Below are 23,000 nucleotides of genomic sequence, written 5' to 3'. Positions count from 1 at the left end.
CCTCCACCAAACACTGAGGTGTGACGCTGTGTTGAATCTGATTCCCACTCAGATCACTACAGCACATCTAACCACCAGGTTCTTGAAGTTACGTAAGCATATATATAAACAGTGTGTAGGAAAAAATAAAAATTGATTGAGTGGCGCTGGATTATAGAGGAGAGATGTTTAGCCATGCATGAACTGACCTTCAGACATGCGAGTGCTTTACATCCACACACTCGCGTCTCAACGCCTTCATCCTCCAGCAACTCTAGACAACTCACCAGTGCCTGAGACAGAACAATAATGAGAGTCACTGAGTGGATTCAATCAAAATCCTTTCTGAATATCAAAGTATCACACATTTTACTTTGCATTTAAAGGTGATGATTAGGGATGCACAAATACTAACATTCTGGCCAATAGCAATGCCCATTATTATTTTCATGCTATGGGGAATAACCAATAAACGGTCAGTATTAAAAATGATATATACTGTTTTGTCCAAAACATTAAATAATACATTAAAATATAACACTAAAAAGGTATCACAACATTGTAAAATGCAGTACAGTATGAAAAATGCATACAATTTCTGAAATTTTCTAACGATTAGATTTAAGTGTTAAATTATTAGTGTTAGATTAACTTTGAGCGTTAGTTATTTTAGTATCGCTGATGTACTACTATAGTGTTTGTTAATATTTTGAATTAAATTTTACTTTTGTTTTCTGTTTTCATTTCAAGTTTTAATCATTTTGTTGTGTGTTTATGTTTATATAGTTTTAAGTTTTCATTTATTTAGTTTTAGTTATTTTAGTACTTCAACATTAACTAAACAGAAAAGAAAAAGTTGCATTAGCAACTTGCTGAAATATCTTTATTTTAATAATTATTTAATTATTATAATATTTTTATTATGCTTATTTCAAGTAATGAAAATGTTTTTATGGTTTTAGTTTTAGTTAATGATAATGATAATAACTATGGCGTTAGATGACAGAAATAGGGGGAATTTAGCATTTAGCATGGAAACATTTGTTTCTCTTAAACTCTGTGGACCCTGTACAGGTAATGACATCATCATGTATATACTTTAAAATTTAAATGTCTGTGGAGGAGCTCTGACCTCATATGTGGTACCATTTGAAAGCTAAGAGTCTCTACTTTCTGAGATATGCATCACTTTGCTTTACACAAAGTAACTTATTTACACTAAATTACTCTGGGGCCATTTCCACCTGGATTTGGCCTACCCAAATTGAACAGCTTCCTATACCCACATACAGAAAAATGTAAAAAGTGATAAATATTATAGTATGTATATATATTGTGTGTGATATAATAAACATATAAAATATATATATTTTAAAACAGACAAACAAAATAGGCGTTTTTTATTTTTTTGGTTATAAATTAATTTTTTTAAGTGTTTATCTCAGGCCCTGTGTGTTCTAGCACCCTGCAGACAGTTTTGGTTGTTTCCAGCATATGTCAGCAAACACTGGAAAAAATAATTTAATGACACTGGGATATTATTGACAGTATGAATTTATAACCAAAAAAATCAGAGGGGGGGTTATTACAGCTCAGACAACATATACTTACATGTTTATCACATTTAGCAGTGGTTTATGTAACTTCAATGGGTTTCCTTTAAAATTACACCAAAATTGTGTATTTAGACCACTGTATGTGGGTATGGGAAGCTTTTCAATTTGGGTAGGCCAAATCCAGGCGAAAATCCCCAAAATGTCCCAGAGCATAAGTAGTTATAAAACATGTGATCTCATAGCTTATACTTCAACCCGTGATATTATTTTTGTAGAAAAAGTAGAAATATTATTTTGTACATAGACTTTGCTTATATTTAAGCCTATACTTGATTATTATGTTTTAAAATGCGGTAGATAGCAGACTAGTGGTGGATAAATAACAATGGATGTGTAAGTTCCTGAAGTTCATTTGACCTGCAAATCTGTTGAAATATTCACCTCCAAATATACAAAAAGCGAGTTTTTGCAGGAGGGTGGTTAAGCACAACTCTTACCCTCTCCCTGTGGCGGGTTTGGTCAGCTAGACTCCGTAGCAGGGAGCTGGCCGCACTGCACACTTTCCCCCTCGGGTCCCTCAGCAGCAGACTGACTGCCCGCAAGCCTTCCCTCTTCAGACTACACTCTGGAGGCTTCTTCAAAGATTTTACCAGAACATCTTGATCTCCAGACTGCAGGCACTGAACTAGCCAGACTGCAAGACAAGGAGAAACGAAAGAGAGACATGGATGAAACAGATACACTGCAGAGAATAAACATGAGGAGGGGGAGGAATGGAAAGATGCGCCAAGAAACCACAACGACTGAGAGGTTGAATGGGGTGTTGGGAGGGGTTGATACTACTTCAGATGTGTTGCACAATCGCTCTTGCTAATGAATGTTGGAGGATATACGGGTATAGTCCATTAACACTTAAGGGCGTTCACACTTCACAACAATCTTCAGCAACACACAGCAGCGATGAAACATGGTTCATGTTCTAGGAAAGTACTCAATTTCTGGTGATGTAATCAAATCAGTGTAAATTGGATTTTGCATTCAATCACATTTCTGATAACTTTTTCTCTCTCAAGCATCCAGCACTCACTCAAGTCTTGTTACATTGACATTATAACGCTGGACAAATTAGGTGTTTTGCTGCTGAATCCCGTAACATTAATGGTGAGCTATAACCTACTTTTTAAAAAACTACCCCTGGTTTCACAGACAAGGCTTAAACCTAGTTTAGGTTTAATTTCCGTTTTTACCAGAAAGCCACTTGCACTGACATATCTTAAAATGTCACTGCCATTGTTTTCTCAGAAGATGCACACCGGTAATGTTTTTTCTAAGGCACATTTATAAAAGTCACTTAAAAGTCGTAATTGAACTAGCGCCTAACCCTGGCTTAATCTAAGCCCTGTCTGTGAAACTAGGCCCAAGGAAAATAAGATTTAATTCTATTTTGAAAACAAATCAGTTTTGCCACTAAAATGTTATAATCTGGAGGCATCTTGTTTGTGATTTTTTTTTCTTACCCGTTTTGTTTTTAAAGGACCATCTTTAAAATATATTGTTAGGTTTAGGCTTTATAATAAAACTCCTCATGCCATAAAAAAAAGTCTTGAATAAGTAATGGATTACTTTATGTTTTTGAAAGAGTCTTATGCTTACAAAGGCTGCATTTATTAAAAAATACAGTTTAAAAAAGAAATATTGTGAAATACTATTACTAATTAAGATAGCTAATTTCTATTTTAAAGTGCCCCTATAGGCTTTATGCTGGACATCACATGTACAAACAGGAAAACAGGTCTGCATCCGCTTGTCGGATAAAGTGTTAACGGACTGACTGCGATATCTATGGTCTTTTAATGTAATCAGCAAGCATAGCTAGTTCTTTTTATTGCTGCTTTTTTATTTGATTTAAATATCTAAATGTTAGGGAAGAAGAAGAATAAAAAACTTCTAGATATCAATCTGCATATACGATGAACATTGGTTATACTCATCTTTGCACGCTCCTTTGAAAGAGGCTCTATAAAATGGCTCTATATTTAATGAAGTACGTACAAAAGACCTCAACCGGAAGCGATGAGACCTGTTTTACAGAATACGGAAGTTTGTTGCGCATAACCCCCATTATGTTTTTTCAAATATTCCTTTCATGCAGTGTGTAATATAGCTTCATGTGAATGTAAAAGGTCTGCAAAGTTTTAAAGATCAAAGTGCACAACAAATAAAGTTATTGTCTCTTAATAGAAATAACTGATTCTGAACCGCTGAAAATTGTCACAGTGTAACAAATGTGCATAATGCATCCTTGACTTCCCATGAACAACATCTACTTTGACCGCCCTCAAACTGTAGTTGTAGCTGAGGCCTGGAAGAGTTAGCTTTGTGTTGTCGACGTGTCGAGGATATGCTGTTTTCAGCGCTGCAAATCCACTTTTCATGCACTTCAAAGGGACTCACGCTGGAATTGATTTGGTAAAACCGACGCTGTAATTCGAGCTGAGGAAGCCTCGGGAGTTGAAATTCAGATATGGTAATGAGCGTTTCGTTTTTTGAGATGTGGTAGACCAGTCACAATGGACTGGACCATCTGACCAATCAGAGCAGGGGGGTTTAGAGAGACTGAATCTTCGAACAAACCGTTTTCAGACTCTTTGAGAAATGAAGAAGCAACCTTGGATGTATTTTAAATGCATATTTTAAATAGCTGTTTTTCGATTTTAATATAGTTTAAAATGCAAGTTAGTCCTCTGATGCAAAGCTGAATTTTAAGCATCATTACTCCAGTCTTCTGTCACATGATCCTTCAGAAATCATTCTAATATGCTGATTTTGTGCTCAAGCAACATTTCTTATTATTATCAAAGATTCTTTGATGAATAGAAAAGAGAAGCATTTTCACTTTTGATCAATTTAAAGGGATAGTTCACCCAAAAATGAAAATTCTGTCATAATTTACTCTTCTAAATATCTTCTTTTGCGTTCAGCAGATCAAAGAAACTCATACAGGTTTGGAACAACTTGAGGGTGAGTAAATTATGACAGAATTTTAGTTTTTGGGTGAACTATCCCTTTAATGTGACCTTGCTGAATAAAAGTATAATAAAAGTAAAATTATATATAATTAATAAGTAAAATTGTATATAATTAAGTTAAATTATATACGATTAGTGCTGTCAATCAATAAAAAAACAACTAATTAATCTAATAAAATTTTTTCTGTAATTAATTGAGATTAATTGTGATTAAAAATTTGTGATTGGAGTTTTTTAATATTTGTATATAGTTAATCTCCAAATTAATGTGAAAACAACTTAAAGACAGTACATTTTAAATATTTGTTTAAGGGCATCTTTTTATGAATGAATGCCAGTATCACTGATACTAATACTGCTATTGAGGTCTCTAAATTAATTTCAACATTTATTAAGTGAACTTTTAAATTAAGTGAATTTATAACAATCCTCACATAAACCCATTATAATAAAGGTCATATTTACCTATGGCCTTCTGTCTAACAGGTAGGAAATATACAGAAATTGAATAGTTATCAAACACTTTACAGTCTTAGCTGCATAAATAATAATTAAAAGATAGAGGAATCCTTATTTAAAGCTACAATGTTACCTTTGTTCTTTGATTAACATTAATGACAGACAATCACAGCAGCTGGTTTATTAGTGCCTTTGACTTTAAGATCTGCCACTGCTGAACATGACGTGGATCTGATGTGCATCTCATTAATTATTTAAGTTAATTTAAGACATGTTTTAACTCATTTAAGACTGCTCTTATAAGAATACTGACGAAAAGGGCATTTTGGCATAATCCTGTGTGTTGTCTTGTTTGTTCAAGCGCAAAAGACAACTCAATACTGGCGATCATCTTTCTGCGCACAAGTCGTGTGTGTCTTGTTGTAACTGAATGGTTTAAAAGCATTTGCGTGGATAAGAGCGTGATCATATAATGTAACGCTAGCCAAATTAAGACTGAAAAAACAGATGCTGGGATAATTGCGTTAAATATTTTTAATGCGTTAACGCGTTAATTTTGACAGCCCTAAAAAGTATATATAGTAAAATTTAAATTACCTTAAAAATCTGACTGACTCTAAACTTTTGAACTGTAGTGCAAGTTTCTCTGAAATCTTACATTTATTTGAGAAGCAAAATTGTGTATTTTTTTGTAAGGATTTTTACATATTTTACTGGTCGATGTGTCGCTGCAAATTGCTGTGCATTTGCACAGGCATTCATATGGCCCTCAAATATACCTTCTTCAGCCAGCTCAGGAATGTGTGTCTCCAAGTCATTCACCCCCTCTGCTTCCAGGTAGCTCCAAAACTGGAAGAGGGTGAGAGTCTCTTTGGATGCACATCCTGCACGCCTGGGCAGCTTCCTCTCCAGGATCCGCTCCAGCAGACGAAGAAACACTAACACACACACACACACACACACACACACACACACACACACACACACACACACACACACACAAAAGTTCAGTGTAACAGAGCGTCAAAAGACAATCTGATTAAGTCTGCTGAAATTTAGACACTTTTAATTACACACTCGGTCTCATCAGAAACAATTATTAGCAGGAAGTTATAGTTAAGGTTGTAATTTATGTTGATTAATGGATTGTACAGCGATTTCCATTTAGAAACCAATCTGCCAATAACTAATTTCCGGTGCCTGTTCTTGCATTAATACACTACACACACACACACACACACACATACCTGTGTCTGTGAAGCCGACTCCTCTCTCTGGGAGTCTGCTGGCGTAAGCATTGCTGAGCGCCTGTAAGAAGGCCTCTGTGGAGGTGCTATACACACTGCAGCCATCCGTGCACTGCCGCCATAGAAACACAGCCCCTTGGCACTGATCTAACTGAGGAACAACTGCAACGACAAACAAAGAGAATGTCAGAAATAGAGGTGGTTGTGAGGAAAAAATAGTGACAAATATGTGAAATAACATTCTGTTGTAAAATGTAAGATCTGCGATGCATGAAAAACAATGTATGAACATTTGCACAGAAATTAGAGTACATAGTTGAAAGAAAACAGAGGTAAGGTAAGGTAACGGTTTGATATAAAAACCTGCGAGACTCACCCTCCTCTGGTTGGATGACTCCGCCCCTCGAGTCCTTCACAACCCATCGTATGAGCTCGAGGACTCTCGCCTCCCTGAGAAGTCGGTCCAGAGCGTACATCTCCCCACAGCGCAGAGGCCCGAATGTGCCTAACCTCTGTTTACAAAAACAAAACACAGAGTATGAATACAGATGCACAGTGAAAACACTTCAAACATAAAAATCCCCAGTAGTGTTAACAGTAGTGGTTTTATATACAGGGCTTGACTTTAACTTGTTTTGCCCACCAGCCACTGTGGCAAGAGTTTTTCCAAAAAGTTACTAGCCACATTTTCATTGGCCACAATTTTGACATTGATACCATAGGTAAAAACTGCCATATAGATATTTTTAATATTATCTCATAATTTGGAGGCATGTATATTAGGCTGCTGTCACTTTAAGACACGGATCCATTATACTGTTACACATAAATTTTCTTACTCAACTGTTTATGTTCACTTAAAACATAACTGACTGTTTACCCAAAAACTCACCAATACCGGAATTTTTGGCATTATTTTGTGTGTATTTGACTGTTTAAGCGCAATAAGCAGCAAAACAGAACTCAATTTTGTAGAGATGTGGGTGCGCTTTATGAGTGCACTTTGGGTGTGAGCACAAAATCTGCGGGAATGAGTACAATTATGCACAATATGCCAAGGCCATTACCATGTCTTAGACATTAGGGGGACCAGTTTTTTTCTCTTATTGGTCTCATTGGTTTATTTGAAAGAATTAAATTATTAAAGGATTAAAAGGGATTTAAGGAAATAAAGAAAAATAACTAAAAATGGTAAAAGTCCAGTTATATTGTAGGCTAGTTATGAAGTAAACTATTTGCAAATAATATATATATATATTAAAATACAGAAAATATTTAAAATATTTTAAAAAGAGTGCACACATTCACTCTTATTTTCATTTGCCCAATATGTAAAAATGCTAAAGGTTTCTTGTCCCGTCAAATTCAGTTATGATTTACATAAATAATGTAGGGGTGACCCTGAATAGTCGTAGATTCGATGCATCGATATGCGGAGCCTGATTCGACCACCGATCTCACAGTCGAATCTTCGTGGGTGTTACGAAACGAGGATCATACCATTTTGGCAATATGGGGGTGCATAATGTCTAATTTCACACAGAACTACTGGTTTTGTATGGTTATATTAAGTTATATACAGCCTTTAATTATGATAATGCTGTAAAAAAAAACAGTGAAAAGAAAGAAGCGTTCAATAAATATTTTTAACGTGTGTGTGTGAATAAATCCAACCACCCCTGTGACAGATTTAAGTTTCACTTTCCCTGATCAGTGACAGACGAGGCGCATCTTGGCGGCAGGGATTACTAAATTTCTGGAATAAGAAACTCTAAAGTGTGGATGCACTTTGAAATAGTAAAAGATGATCCAAAAAAAGTAAAATGCAAGTTGTGCCAACAGCTCCTGTCCTAGCACTCATCAACAACAAACATGGTTTTCTACTTAAAACGGGCAAGTTTAAGAGCGCAATGCTGCCAGCCAACGTTAACAAGTTGGTTTTCCCCGCACACAATTCGAAAAGACTCAAACGCACACAAGCAGAGTGAAAGAATGGATTTTTTTCGATCGGGTAGGGTACAAGTGTTTTCAAACATTTCAGCCGTTTCTAATTTTAATTTGCTGTGAACATGTTTAGCTAAAACAAACTGCCAGTTTAGCGTTTATTGTTGTTTCGGCAGTTAAAAAGAGAAATTTCACAATTCTGGCTAAACTTTCGTTGTTTTAATAATTTATTTATTTTTATTTTATTTATTAGTCACTCAGGGTTACTTAATTTAACTGTGGCTTGTATTTTTTATATATGAAGAGTTCAGATGCTTCAGATGCACTGAGTGAATGCTCTCCGCATATAGTATACGTTCATAAAATACTTTCACTTCAAACCCACTAAATCCCAGCCTCAGCCCATTCAGAAGTACCGGTACTTAGGTACAAACCTATACATAGAAACCTGTCAAAAATGCTTATTTTAAAGAAAGACGTCAGACGGACTTAGAGGCTTTTGCATCTTAAGTCTTCATATGTTCCCCTGCACTTTGGCATTTTGCACACATTTATTATGCTCTCTGTGACTTGATTTCGTTTTTATCTATTTTTTTATTATTAGTAATGTATATTCTTTTCTAATTTAATTCTGTAAATTAATGCTTTTTATTGTTTTTCGTTGTCTCGATGTTGCGCTGCACTGAAAGCATGCTGGCACAGCAATTTTGCCGATTTAATTTAATTTCGCAAAATGTGAAATGCAAATCCTGTCTGCAGTCAGTGTGTTCTTTTCCTCTCTAGGCAGGTATTTTGTTTAGGTTTATTTATCAAAATGTTCTTTTATATATTTGTGTGATGTTTTGTATTTCGATCGTGGCTGTAAAATGTTACGAGAAAACGTTTTACAAATGTTTATCCACCACATTACCTTTTATTTAAACCTAAATAAGAAAGCCATTGTCAGTTCGTCTGTCAATTGGCAGGCAGTTTTGGTCGCTTTATTAAAAGTTGTTGCTGTGTGGAGTGTGTAAAATAAAATAAAAATAGTTTTACCCTCCTGCTGACTGTCGTGCCCCTCCCAGTCCCAACCCTTTCACACACACATAGATGATTCGACTATCGGTCGACTATAGAAAGATTCGACAATTCTGATTCAAATGTGTAAATCATTAGTCGGGGACACCCCTAAAATAATGTCTTATTTTCAATTCAAAATGGTGAAATTTCATTAAAAAATGGCAAGTAGTTTGCATCACTTGATTATTACTGTTGGTCGCTGTTTTTATCGTAAAACAGCTGTCATATATCAAATGTTTAGCTACTTACATCTTACGACACTCTTTCACTGCTATAACTAAAGTGTCATGTTGGGGTTGGAATTTGCACTAACAGTAAGCCCCGCCTTCTTTGACTTGATTGGCCATCTCACTCATTCTGACAGTGATGAGCGTCGTTAGACCGCTTAGGCAGACCAACCTAAAAATGTAGCATTTTACTTTTGTCATCCTATCAACAAACAGAACGGTGTGTAATGGAGTACAGCAGAGCAGCATCAACAATATCAAATATCGAAAGTAATTATTCGGGGGGAATTGTCTCCCTCAATGTCTATGGTGGTTACAACTTACGGCCCTGCAATGCGCGCAAACCCACGCCGAAATTCAAGCCCTTTTACAGCAACAATATTCATCGGGAGCAAATGAGTGAGGGGAGGCGGGTTTGTGTGTCAACTCACTGTCTGAGAGTAGAGAGTGCAAGCGCCGCTGGTATCGTGTATCTATCTATTCTGGGGAAAATGTATGGAAAAATCTATATTGCACTTAGTATTTCAGATGCCTTTTTAAAAGACTACAATTGAAAATTGTACATATAACATATAAAATCCAACCCTTCAAACTGGCTAGTAGGAGTGACTACATTACACGCCACTGCTGAAATATACCCGCTTTACCGAGTTAAAGTCAAGCCCATATATATAGAACTGTGTTTAATATATGTGCTAATTAATCAATTCAATCATTATTAATCACGCACACACACACATACATATATACACACACATTATATATATATATATATATATATATATATATATATATATATATAGACAAACGCTCAAAATGATAATTTAAGACTTATTTTTTACTTTAGACATACTTTATCATTTAAGAAATTATTATTATTATTGAAGATTATCTAAGATTATGTAATCAAGAAGTGAATTCAAGAAGAACATTAATACTTCTGTTGATTATAAAGTATTTACACTTATGCTCAACAACACAATAGAAAAAAAAATCTGCACACATTCAGATTATTTTCATGTTGTTCCCTATATATGTGGAACCAAATGTCCATATGAAGTAATATTAGACTACAGTAACTGACCAGCAGCTGTGAGCTGCAGTTCTTCAGATGAACCAGCAGGGTGTGATCTAGAGACGGGCAGCCTGTGCTGAGAGGACCGGAGGGAGTGTCCCAACATCGCGCCTCACAGCCCTCATCCTCTCCAGCGCTCTCCACAGCTGCTGGCCGTTCCTCTGCACTGTATAAACATACACAAGAACAAACATGTCAGACAACAAGAGAAGAAGAATGGCAACACAACAACATTTTCAGAAAAAGTAAAGAGACTGCATTGAACAGATAAAGTTGATTCACTCAAACTAACAGTTGTTCAAGGCACTAGGTGGCAGTAGTGTCACGTAACATTATAGAAGCAATATGTTTTGATGAAACCTTGGTTGAACTTGGTTTCTTTTTTATATACTACAAAAATACTCCTTGACAGCAGAGAGGTGAGACATTTCTCAAGTTCTGACCTGTCTGTCACACTCTGCCTCTCGCCATCCTCCTCCTCCTCTTCCTCCAAGTCTGATGTATTGAGGAAGTCAAAGCTTCCAAGAGCCGTTTCAACCGTCAAACTGACACTGGATGAGCGACTGCGACTTCGTACCTGCACATACACACATTTGCACACACACACACACAAAAATGCAAACTATAAATCTTTTTATTTTTATAAATAATTACAAGTGAAAAACCCTTGATTTTAAAGTGTAAAATGTTTCAAAAGGTCAATAAAAACTACAATCAAATTATTATTATTAGCAAAAAGAACTCCCAGAATGTAAGGCCTAAAATTAATGTTCGAGGCTCAATTGTTGATTTTATGATATTATTATCAATTACAACAGTGAACATTTTTTACTTGTAAAATCAATTAAAAATCATGTTTATAGCAATAAGCATTTCAATGGAAGTCAGTCCACTGCACAGGAATAAATGTTAAATACACAGTTTTTGAACATGTGGCTTGTATGGTAAAATCGCTAACTAACTTTGTGCAAGTTACATCTTACAATCTGCACATTTACAATGTTTATGGCGACCTATATTCGATGTTAAATTCTTCCGAATACCTTGAACAATATACTTCCATTGAACGTTTTTTTTTCACAAACTGAGGAAAAATTATAGCTGTTCATCGACAAAATGACACAGACACTGTCAATAAAGCTTAACTTATAAAACCTGGAACATTCATAAGGCCAATTCTGGAAAGAGACACATTGTGTTTAGTCTATGACTAAGGTAAGTTGTGCCAGGAAAACCTCCTCTGTAGTCACAGGATGAAGCAGTTAATAGTAAAAGCAAGGGGCGCGTCTTTGATAAACTCTATTGTTCTGTATATGAAGACCAAAGACTCTGAAGCCAAACCCGGATCTGAGACTTTGATGGTTATCGTGGGTCATGGATACAAGGAACACCCAAAGGCTTCTGCACCCAAAACATCGAGAATCAAACATCTCAGTCAGACTCAGCCAGGAAGAGCTACACACTAAGACGCCACTCACACAGAATGTGTTTTTCCATTCCACTGCGTTACTTTGCCACTGTTTTTCAAAGCAAAAGCGCTAGATTTACGTGTTTAACCATTGTGCTGATGTCTCGCGTCTTTTGCAGAATCTTGTGCATGACGCAGTGCACTAAAAATGCAGAATTCAAGTTAAAATAAGTTAAACTTTTAAAAAACACATCTACAGACCTTGCGTTTTTTTCCGCTCCACTAACCATCTTGTGTTTTTACCTTCTCCAAATCATGAAAGATTTCAAATGTTGATCAAGATGGCGATCTAGACACACTGTGATCGGATCTCAGTGTAATGTAAATTATCTAGCCATCGTATCGCACAGGTCAACGTCACACAAAACGCCGCCCACTATCACTTAGCAGGGTGTTATTGGTGTTATTTTATGACAATCAAGGGCAGAGTAGAAAGCAGTAAGTTTGCTTTCGCACCCGAAAGTTGCACAGCCATTTAATGTCTGTAAAGGATGCACAATTTTCCCACCACATCTTGCAACAATCGGACCCATACGTCTTCCTTTTACCATTTCGATCATGGCATCTATGCAATGTATTATTACTTGAAACCTCCTCCTCATTTTATGAGATTTGAAACTAGTCTTAAAAAGAAACCCAGCCACTTTCGGACAACATTTTCCATTATAGACTTGTTTTAAATATTGCGTGGGAAACAGATATCCGATAAGTTATCCAGATACAGAAGCCATTTGATGCTGACAAGTGTAAATGCACCGTGTCCAGGGGCCGGTTGCATAAACCATTAAGACTAGTCTTAAAAGTTAGACATACATTTTTTTCTTTAAGACCGTTCATAACTTTTTAAAATCAGTTACATAAAAACATAGACTGGCCTAATTTGATACGAAAAGTAAGACTGAATGCCACTTGCCTAACTGCTAGTGGCTCATACTAGATCTTAAGACACTGTCTTAACATAATGGCTTAGTTTATGCAACTGGCCCCTGATTGGCTGATGATCCAAACTGCTTGATCAGATCACAGTGATTACAGTTTATATACAATAAAAATAATCAATGTATAATAAAAGAGTTTGTTGCATTGCATGACTTTGTGGACATGTTTTTCTCCAAACCACAACAACAAACCCACAAACAGTAAAAAGGTGCAGCACTCACTGTTAGCGCCTCCTCCAACAGCTTCAGCTCTTGCTCTAAGACCTGCAGTTCTGGGAACTGGCCTCTGTAGTCATCAAGGGAGGACAAAACGGCACTTAGGGCCTCCTCCACATTGCTGTCTGCTGATTGTTCCTCCAAACCACCCATGGATCTGGTGTCTACTAAAGAACCAGACTTCTCTGCCAGCAGGTCGTCCGTTTGTGTCTTTGTGAGGTGTGGCTCATGAGAGGAATCAGTCCTAGGAACACCATTGTCCATCTGCTGGGACAAAGCATTAGCACCGGAGGAAGAGTCTTTGTCTCCACAGGTGGGCCTAGACGTGAGCTCTGTAGCCTTTTCAGCTGAGTCACAAGCCGTGGTTTCAGCAGGAGAGCTGCTTTCTGAACAGTTCAGTGGCTCAGTGGGACAGGACGGCTCACTTGTGGAGGGATCAGGAATGGGACAGTTCTCCTGAGTGTCTGGTACTACAAAACATGGTTCTGCTCGGTGGGGCATATCCATGGCAATGTCACTTACAAATACAGAAGAGGCCATCGAAGTATCTTCAGTGGCCTCCCCGGATTCCCCAGCCAGTCTGTCTGTCAAAACACCATCTGCGCTGTTCTCGCTGATATGGCTAAGGGAGCGAGAATACCGGGGATGGCCATTGGGCACTTCCTGTTTTACAGGAGCCTCGGCGGTGACTGTTATGCTGGCTGCTGGTTTCTTCAGATCCTCCTCTTCTTCTTCCTCCACTTCTTTCTGATTGGCCAGGCGGGTGGGAGTAGAGGTCGCCGATTCACGGGGTGCAAATGAGATTTCAATGGCAGGAGGAACAGTTTGTACCTCAGGCTGTACTAAGTTCTTGTGTGCATGACGCATTCCCAAGGAAAGCTGAGGGCTGGAGGAATCATCTGAGGATTCGGAGGAGTTTGACCACGCCGTTCCGTTCTCCATCTCTTCTTGTCTCCTCAACATATTCTAGTGGGGAAGAAAGAGATTATGAAGATGAAAACAAATGATTTTGATCATTTAAATAAAGACCCTTTCGCATGACTCGCATTACTGGTCCTCAAAGCATCAAACTCTGTGAAGCAAAGCGTTAAGCTGGAACACAGCGCTCAAAGTTTAAAACATTTCAGCTTTCAGATGTCGAAATACACTGAGTTGTACGGACAATGCTGTAGACATTCAACTGCTCAAAAGTTTGGGGTTGGAAAGACTTTTTAATGTTTTTAATAGGGATGCACCGAATGTTCGGCAACTGGAATGATTCGGCCGAAAATAGCAAAAATTGTGTAAGTGAAAAGACTGAATACATTTTACCGAACAATAAAGTTTTTGATGACACGATCAAATATAGCAACCAGCTCATGTGAGAGAGAGAGAGATGCAGCAAACATGTCGGAAGTGTGGAAGCATTAAAGTGTCAGAGAAAAACGCAAAAATGGCCGTTTGCAGACACTGTTCTGCTGAATTGTCTAAGCACCCTCAACTGACATAGTTGCTGATCTCTTGTACGCAATGGCCAATGTGTTTAAAGTTAGTCAGACTCGACTCACTGCTCAAACCGCCAGAGTTTTTATTCAGTGCTGAGTTATACAGGCTTTCAAAACCTCTCATGAACAAACAAAGTGAAGAAACGAATCGACGTAAGTAAGATATTTATTGTGCATTGTTAGCAGCTTCATTGAAATTTGTGAGATCGCGATGAACTGACATATAGACAGCGTTTAGTGATCGCAAATGGAGCGGTCTTGGCTTGCTTTCGAGTCTGCAGTCTATATAATCCATTGAATAAAACTATTGTTTTTCATGTTGCAAAAAGGATTAATGGCCTATTGCACGCTGCAAAGTTCCGTAAGTGACATAGTAATGCATTAAAGCAATGTAAAGGCAGACTAATAGATTAATAGAAAAATATTTGTTGCAAAATAGTTTTGAAATTCGAAATAATCTTAAATATCTCACTCTACACTGTACACCACTGCTGTGGTGGAGCCGTTATTTAGCCTACATCTGCACTTGATTTGATTATGATACATGTAGGCATAATAGGCCAAAGATAAGATAAGATGGCATAAGATGGTCAAATAAAAATATTTCTATTCAAAAAATAAATATAAATTAAAGCTATATTGTGCTTTGTTTGTATAATGTCTGCTGGAATGCAAAAAAAAAAGCTCTGTGTTAAATAAATATTTTAGTTTTGTAAAAAATATTTTAAAAGCAAGACAAAATAGTAAAAAGCTAATTTTTACTATTTAATTTATGCAATGGTGAAAAAATTGGCCAAATAAATGGATTTTTTTTTTTTTTAAACGTGTTTGGTTTTCGGCTTCGGCCAAGAATTTTCATTTCGGTGCATCCCTAGTTTTTAAAAGATGCCTTTATGATCACCAAGGCTGCATTTATTTGATCAAAAACACAGTAAAACTGTAATAATGTGAAATTATTACATTTTAAACTAACTTTTAAAAACTATTTTAATATATTTGTAAATGTAATTTATTCGTGTGATGCAAAGCTGAATTTTCAGCATCATTACTCCACTCTTCAGTGTCACATGATCCTTCAGAAATCATTCTAATATGCTGATTTAGTATATTAAGAAAAATGTCTTATTATTATCAATGTTGATAAAGTGCTGCTTAATATTTACTGTCACTTTTAATCAATTTAATGAATCCTTGCTGAATTAAAACAGTTATTTCTTTAAAAAATCTAACGGACCCCAAACTTTTGAATAATCATGATGTTATACACATTAGATATTCTGTGCAAATAAATACTAGGCAGAAGAAAAATGATTGGGCAAGATCTTAATGGTCAATATAGAAATATAGAAAGACAAAAATGCTTTACTGATACAGCATACACATTAACAAGTTAAACCTAAAAACGTTTTTTAAGAGCATTATTTGCGCTAAAAAAGCGTTGACAGTTTTATTTCTAGATGTCTGCCTTGCCTTATTCAAGTATGTGACTATTGCCTACATAGAAACTAGCGGTCCATGGATGAAGATGTTAAAAAGATGACCACAGAGTGAACTGACTTGTCTTAAAGAGACTTTATACATAGTAAAATAGTAAAAATATCCTTCATCATGCTTGTGTTGAAGCCCTGATGGAGTCATGTGAAAGGCCATAATTTCATATTATAGTGAGGCCTATACGCTAAAACAACACATAACGACTGTGAGCAGACAGCAGGCTAGTTTGTGGAGGGAGATGAGCATACAATAGGACGATAGGAGTGTGTTCTCCATCATTCAGCATTAGCGTGTATCTTTGGACACGGAGCTTCATTATAGTGGAGAGCAGACTGGCGTCAGTCCCAGTGAGCTAAAACACTCCCTGCTCCCTCTAATTAACTTCTGCTGCAGCCGCTCCCTGCCTTGCTGGGCTAATGTGACCACCCTTCAAAACAATAACAGCTTCAATAAAGGCATTATTGACGGCTGCAGATGCTACTATTGTCACTCACAGTCAGACAGACGACGAATAACATGCACGAGAATCCTATTTGCTCTATTTGATTAAAGACAACTGACAGTAACTACAGGACACAGTGGAAATCATCACTACAACAACTATAATTTCCTAGATAGAGGGCAGATACTACTCATTACTAGAAGAACCATACAAACCTGTTTTAGTTACATCTAGGTATGCGCCGAAGCCAAATACTGTGTTCGGAAAGGAAATTACGCATTCTACAGAGCCCCTAAAAGGGACATGGTGATGGGTAAAAATATGAGATGGGAGGAAAAAATGTATTTCAATGCTTTTGCATTCTCTCGCAATTATGTTGTTGGGTAATTATATTGTATATAATTTGGGTATTGAAATCGTCCCAATTTGCCATCATGCGTACTTTGTGTATGGGTAGTGGCGGTACTGACCACACATTTTACAAGATAAGATATTTGACAATGACACTCAGGATCTGTTGCGCACCATATCCTCCGTCATCGTCCTGTCAGTCATCTCTATCTTCAAGTGATAAGTGAAATCTGATGTACTGTAATGTAACCAACTATCGCAGCAAGCCTAACCATGTCCCTTTAAGGGCTCTGTAGAATGCGTTATTCATTTTCCATGCCTTTCCGAATTCAGATTTAGGCTTCGGGCACATCCCTAATCACACCTTTTTAGTTATCTACTGACTACAGATATGCTACTACGGGCCGACCACACTTACATGGCTGGAAAGCAGAGAAGTTCCCAGGCGGACCGAGGTGACGTCGCTGCACGAGCAGCTCTGAGTCAGTTTCTCTGTCAGTGTGTCTCTGAACACGTCCAGTAAGGACCAGCGCTGTTTGGATATCATGCTCTGTGGAGCAGTCTGCAGACTCTGCATGCAGTCGGCGGGAGAGCATGAGCATTTTGAGCAGGCTAAAGCTACATCACTTTTGGCCCAAGGAAATCTGACCCAGTAAGCTATGAGTCTGACCTAGTCAAACTTCTTCCATTTCATCTAACTCATTTGAGCTTATCTGAAATGGAGACACTACTGTGACCTCAAGATGCTTCTGAGAAATGACTACTATTAAGTCTATGTGGAGCCTATTGCACTAATTTAAATCTTAAATTGGTCTGGAGAACTGTGAGACCTCCATTAGGACGGGGGAGAGAGAAGAATGGTATATCGACATTATGGTGGTATGCACTTAGAAAAATTGTTTGGTTTGAACCAATGGAGATCAAATGAAACACCCTGGAGTATATCAGAAGCAAAGTACATGAGTTATGAAAGTAGATATACAGAGGGGTCCAAAAGTCTGAGGCCATATTAGAAATATTGTGTGCAAAATTTCATATATACCTGTAAAGGGTTAAATATACTATAGGAAAATATAAAAACAAAGAAATGTTATATTTATATGTCACAAATTTGTGTCAATGATCATGTGACACCTTTATCACAATCAGATGTTCTTGGTTCTACTGCAGCACAAGATGCTCTTTGGATTATTCTTAAATCATCAGGTTTGACAAGTTCATGCATAAAAATGGTAAACACACACTCAGTTTTTCAATTTTACTATTGTAAATGATAATAACAAAATTAAATAAAACTTACAAATTACTATTTGTACTAAAATACAAATAGTATAATATTATTATTGTATAGTTTATATATATAAATTATTTTAAAGGGGTCATGAACTGCATTTTTAAATTATTTTATAATATGAGGTTGAGGTGCACTTATAATGTTAGTCTGATTTTTGCATCAAACATTGTCAAAATTTTGAAATAAAAGGCCATTTTCAGAGCTTGATTTCAAAAGTTTTTGGACTAAAAAATACGTTTTGAGTTCTGAAACTTGTGTTTTTAATAGTTAAATGGCCTCTTACATGTCAAAAGATTTCTCAATTCATGATCGCTTTAAATTATATTATTTATAATAAAATGAATATAAATGTATAAGTTTAAAAAAATCTTTGTAGATTCAGGTTGTTTTTAAAGAAAAAAAATGTGCACAAAGTTTCAGGCTTTTGGAACACCATTGTGTATATTTACGGGACAATGGAAATTGAATAAAATTGGACAAATGGACAGAGACTCACATAGAAGGCCTGCTCTCGTAGAGAGGGTGTGTCTGGCGGACTCTGGTTGTATGTAGAGAAGCGTTTGTTGACAGTAGGAGCTTTGTTCACAGTGCTAGCTGAGGACGACAGGTCATCTTTGTCGAATGGACTACAGAAGAAAATGGAGAAAGAGTTTCATGACGATGGGGCATTTAAAATAGAATTAAGATCAATTTTATCACTCATTTTCTTTATAAAAATTACACTACATGATCTGACAACATTTTATGTGATCCCTCAAAAGCTGTACTTACTTCCAGACGACCTCAAGACTGAGTTTGATGGTGCCCAAGTCATTGATATCCACAGCTACTGTCTGGGGGAGGGCAGCAAAAAGGTCCTTCGTCTCACACGAGACACTTCCCACCACCACATGATTGGCCAGACTCTTCAGCTCTGTCACCTTGACAATCACATACCAAATGTTTAATTAGGACGAAATCCAATCAGTCCATCAGTTTTAATGACCAGCACAATATGCAAAACATTTTAGGCTATGGCATCATTTATCTTATTTTAAATGCATTTAAAATGTAAAGTTAATTCATTTTTATTATTGTCATATTTTAAAATAAAAATAATTGCATTCTTTAGAATAATCATGCACAATAGGACATGGATTAAGAAAAAAAAAAATCAACTTCTCAACTGTTTACTCTTCTTACTGTAAAAGGCTGTCTGCAAGTCGGGGAAGGCTATTCCATGCTAAGTTGCTTTATATACAGTATTTGTGCAATTCCTGCTAATTTCCTGCCTAGTGATTTGTGATTAAAATGGTTAAAACCATTAAATATTTTGCCATTTTTGGCATAGCCCATTTTTTGTTGCCCATGAGTGTACATTTTACATCTCTCAGGCCAATCTAAAACATGTTGACAAACATCAGCTGCATTCTCTTCATTCTTTCCCTGGAGTCTCTCTATTTTAATATCGCTGTCTTCTGTAAACTTCCCCTCACTCTATCCCATGCAGTCTTCCTCTCTCTATCCCGAAGTGATGTTCCCCTCCCCTCACAAGCAGTTATGTGTCATGGAACCATTGGGAGAAAAAAACAAGTCAAAGTCCAGCTGCTGTGCTGTTATGTGCATTAATGTCTCACAGATTGATGTGACTGTGGTGCACATGTGAATGTGACAGGAAGGAGAGACAGAGATTGATAGTATGTGTGAGAAAACAGAAAGAGGGAGGGAGAAATAGCAGACAATATATGGGTGAATATGACTGTATATTCATGTAAAAACTACCTTTATAGACAGAAACTCTGTGATGAGGGGGAGGAAGACCATCTCCTCACTGTCCCACACTTGCTTGCCATTGATTTCAATCCGACCCCGCAGCTTCCACCGCTGGCGACCGTACTTCATAAAGATCTGTGATATTATTATTATTATTATTATTACATTGTAAACAATTTCTAACGTAAACAAGACAAAAATTAATCAGTCACAACTGGCTTTATAAAGAACTGTGAAGGAATTTAAATGACACCATTCATTCTAACAATCAATTAATAAATTATTTAAATTATTTCTTAATCAGTATAATAATTAGTAATAATAATATAAATTATTATTATTATATTGTAACAACAAAAATACTTAAAGAAATTCTTTATATCCTGTTTTAAGGATTTTTACTGTATTATGTATATTTATTGTATTTTATTTTACTCTCTATATGTTTATAAATAATATATATAAAAATATATTACATATAATATTCCAAATTGCAAGATATTAAGGCTTGATTTCATAGAATAATGCTTACATTTATATTTTCTATCCCATTGGCAAATGTTTTTTTTTTCTTGTATTAAGCAAACATCTAACAAAAGTTTTTCATCATCTTCAAACTTTTAAATAACTTGGTAACACTTTACAAAAAGGTTGTATTAGTTAACATTAGTTAATGCATTAGTTAACATGAACAACACCTCTGTTCAGCATTAGTTCATCTTTGTTAACGTTAGTTCATAAAAATACAGCTGTTCATGGTTTGTTCATGTTAGTTCACAGTGCATTAAATAATGTTAGCACGATTTTAATAATGCATTAGTAAATGTTGAAATTAACATTAAGAAAGATAAATAAATGGTTTGTAAGTGCAGTTCATAATTAGTTCATGTCAATTAATGTAGTTAACTAATGAACCTTATTGTAAAGTGTTACCAATAACTTTAAACTGATTATTTATTCATTCACATGGAGAGGAGGAAGAAAAGCTTGACTTTTGTGTTTTTGTACAGTAAAGGCAATGAGAATAACAGATGGGCCGAATAAAAAGTCCACCCACTCTTTCATCCATTTCTAGATCTTCTCAAGTCAATTTCTTGTTTTTTTTCACACCACCTCCCTTCCTGTCACATCTCTGAGGGCCCTTGCCGAGCAGACTGTGCTGACTCACTGCATTGATTGGCCTGCCATTCACTCTGAAGCTCTTGCATGTTAAACAGGTGGAGGTGAGGCAGACACATTAACATTCGTCCTTCTTTAATTATCCTCCGCCTCCCCAAATCTGTTCTTCACTGCACAGAGCAGATGCCGAGATCTGTCTCTGTCTCTCGTAGCAGTCATTTAGCAGACGCTTTCATCCAAAGCTTGCTTAAGGGCACAATGGTAGTTATAGCTCATTGATTGCCTAGTGCAGTGTTCAAACCAGCCAGATCTTCAAATCACCACTATCTGTCATATCTGCCACTGACAAAATTACAAAGCAATTCATTGATGACATCAAGGCAGCTTTATGAGGACATGATGAATGTAAAAATAGAGGGAAGTCAACAATCTGTTCAACTTAAGTAATGGATCACGAAAAGTGGATTGTGGAGCGGATGAACATTTTTGACCCAGTAATCAGGCCATATTTTTTTGAGCTTCTCAATAAAAGGGAACCAAGATAACAACAATAACTGTGAGGCTGAATGTCAAGCTTCTCAACGTATTTCCCAATTTTAAAAAATGTAATCTTTATTACATGAACTGGCCTTTTTTTATAAAAGATTGTGAAACTATGTGCACTGACGAATTGTGCACAATAAGACTTCGTGCTGGTTATAAATGAAAGAGAAGGTAAATTATTAGCTCACCTCATACTGATCTCCAGCACAAAGTCGTGCAAAACCTGCCAAGCCTGGAACAAAGGCACACTTTGTTATTTAAATACAGCAAGCACACAGTTGGAATAGAAATTAAATCAGATGTGAGATATGAGAAATATGTTTATAACTGTAGGAAACTACTAATTAAAATCACTCTGGAGTTGACTAGTACTCTGGTATATAGAGACTGTCTTACCCTTCATTTTGACATGGAATTCCCCCAGCTGGTTCTCCAACTCACTCTCTAGCATGCACATATTCTGTAGGGACAGAGACAGTGGGTAAATACACAGAGGAAAATAGACGAAGGTGGCAGGAACGAGGGAAATAAACATGCCGTGTGTAGAAACAACAATGTGGCACCCTACAGTTTGAAACGTTTATCGTGGGATAAAGCCTACTGTTTTACTTAACATTTAAAAAAAATTGTAGACCATAACTGTACAATATTTAGTAAGTACTAATAGCCAGAGAGAGAGAGAGAGAGAGAGAGAGAGAGAGAGAGAGAGAGAGAGAGAGAGAGAGAGGAGAATCATGGGGAATACTTTTCCTACAGTTGAAAGCTTGTCTTGCAGCAACCATTAGGGTAATGAAAAGCACTTGACTGGGAAAGGCTGTCCACTTTTAATCAGATTGCCTCCCTGCATTATTACCATGAGCATATCAAATGAGTCTAGTTCTGCCCTGTATCTATCTGGATGCAAAAAAACCTGTGGCTTAAGCCATAATCAGTAGAGAGTACGTCTCAACTTCCTGACAATGTCATAAAACTAATCACATTTTTCAGGGTCACACTTTTACCGGAACCTATACATGACGACATCATTTCCATATTAATCTCTTGATGTTGATCTTACCACTGTAAATAATTCAGTTTGTTGCTTACCCGCAACTCCAGTCCCTTACACCTCACAGTGAATTAAAGTTGTATGTGGAGTCAGTGTAAGTCAGTTTACTATCACTAAACCAAAGTGGATTTCAAATCTGAATTGGTAACTAAAACTGAAGTAAAATTCAGTTCTGAGGTGAATTCAGTTTGCTGATGCTTAAACTGAAGTGAACTTCAGTTGTAAGGTGGATTAAGTTCACTAACACTAAAATGAAGTGAATTTCAGTTCAAAGTG

At 36.5% G+C, this 23,000-nt stretch overlaps 1 protein-coding gene across 6 annotated transcripts in view; it reads right to left on the bottom strand.

The window, feature by feature from the left end:
* The window catches only part of ripor1 (RHO family interacting cell polarization regulator 1), a 104,236-nt gene that overhangs the window by 3,587 nt on the left and 77,649 nt on the right, over positions 1-23,000 (bottom strand). For 3 of the 6 annotated variants that reach the window (XM_079825163.1, XM_079825162.1, XM_079825161.1), the window contains exons 8-21: positions 22,073-22,136; positions 21,865-21,908; positions 20,024-20,149; positions 19,034-19,182; positions 18,759-18,888; positions 17,387-17,539; positions 13,204-14,163; positions 11,019-11,152; positions 10,585-10,741; positions 6,647-6,782; positions 6,271-6,432; positions 5,803-5,961; positions 2,033-2,229; positions 189-272 (exon numbers count right to left, since the gene is read on the bottom strand). In XM_079825163.1, the coding sequence (XP_079681289.1) occupies positions 189-272; positions 2,033-2,229; positions 5,803-5,961; positions 6,271-6,432; positions 6,647-6,782; positions 10,585-10,741; positions 11,019-11,152; positions 13,204-14,163; positions 17,387-17,539; positions 18,759-18,888; positions 19,034-19,182; positions 20,024-20,149; positions 21,865-21,908; positions 22,073-22,136 (2,655 nt within the window). The remainder of the gene's footprint in view (positions 1-188; positions 273-2,032; positions 2,230-5,802; positions 5,962-6,270; positions 6,433-6,646; positions 6,783-10,584; positions 10,742-11,018; positions 11,153-13,203; positions 14,164-17,386; positions 17,540-18,758; positions 18,889-19,033; positions 19,183-20,023; positions 20,150-21,864; positions 21,909-22,072; positions 22,137-23,000) is intronic. The other 3 variants (XM_079825166.1, XM_079825165.1, XM_079825164.1) reach the window with 1 other exon arrangement.

Source organism: Gobio gobio (genome assembly GCF_949357685.1).
Source record: "Gobio gobio genome assembly, chromosome: 9".
Lineage (NCBI taxonomy): Eukaryota > Metazoa > Chordata > Actinopteri > Cypriniformes > Gobionidae > Gobio > Gobio gobio.
Note: the sequence above shows the minus strand (reverse complement) of the source record. Positions and strands in the feature narration are given on the sequence as shown.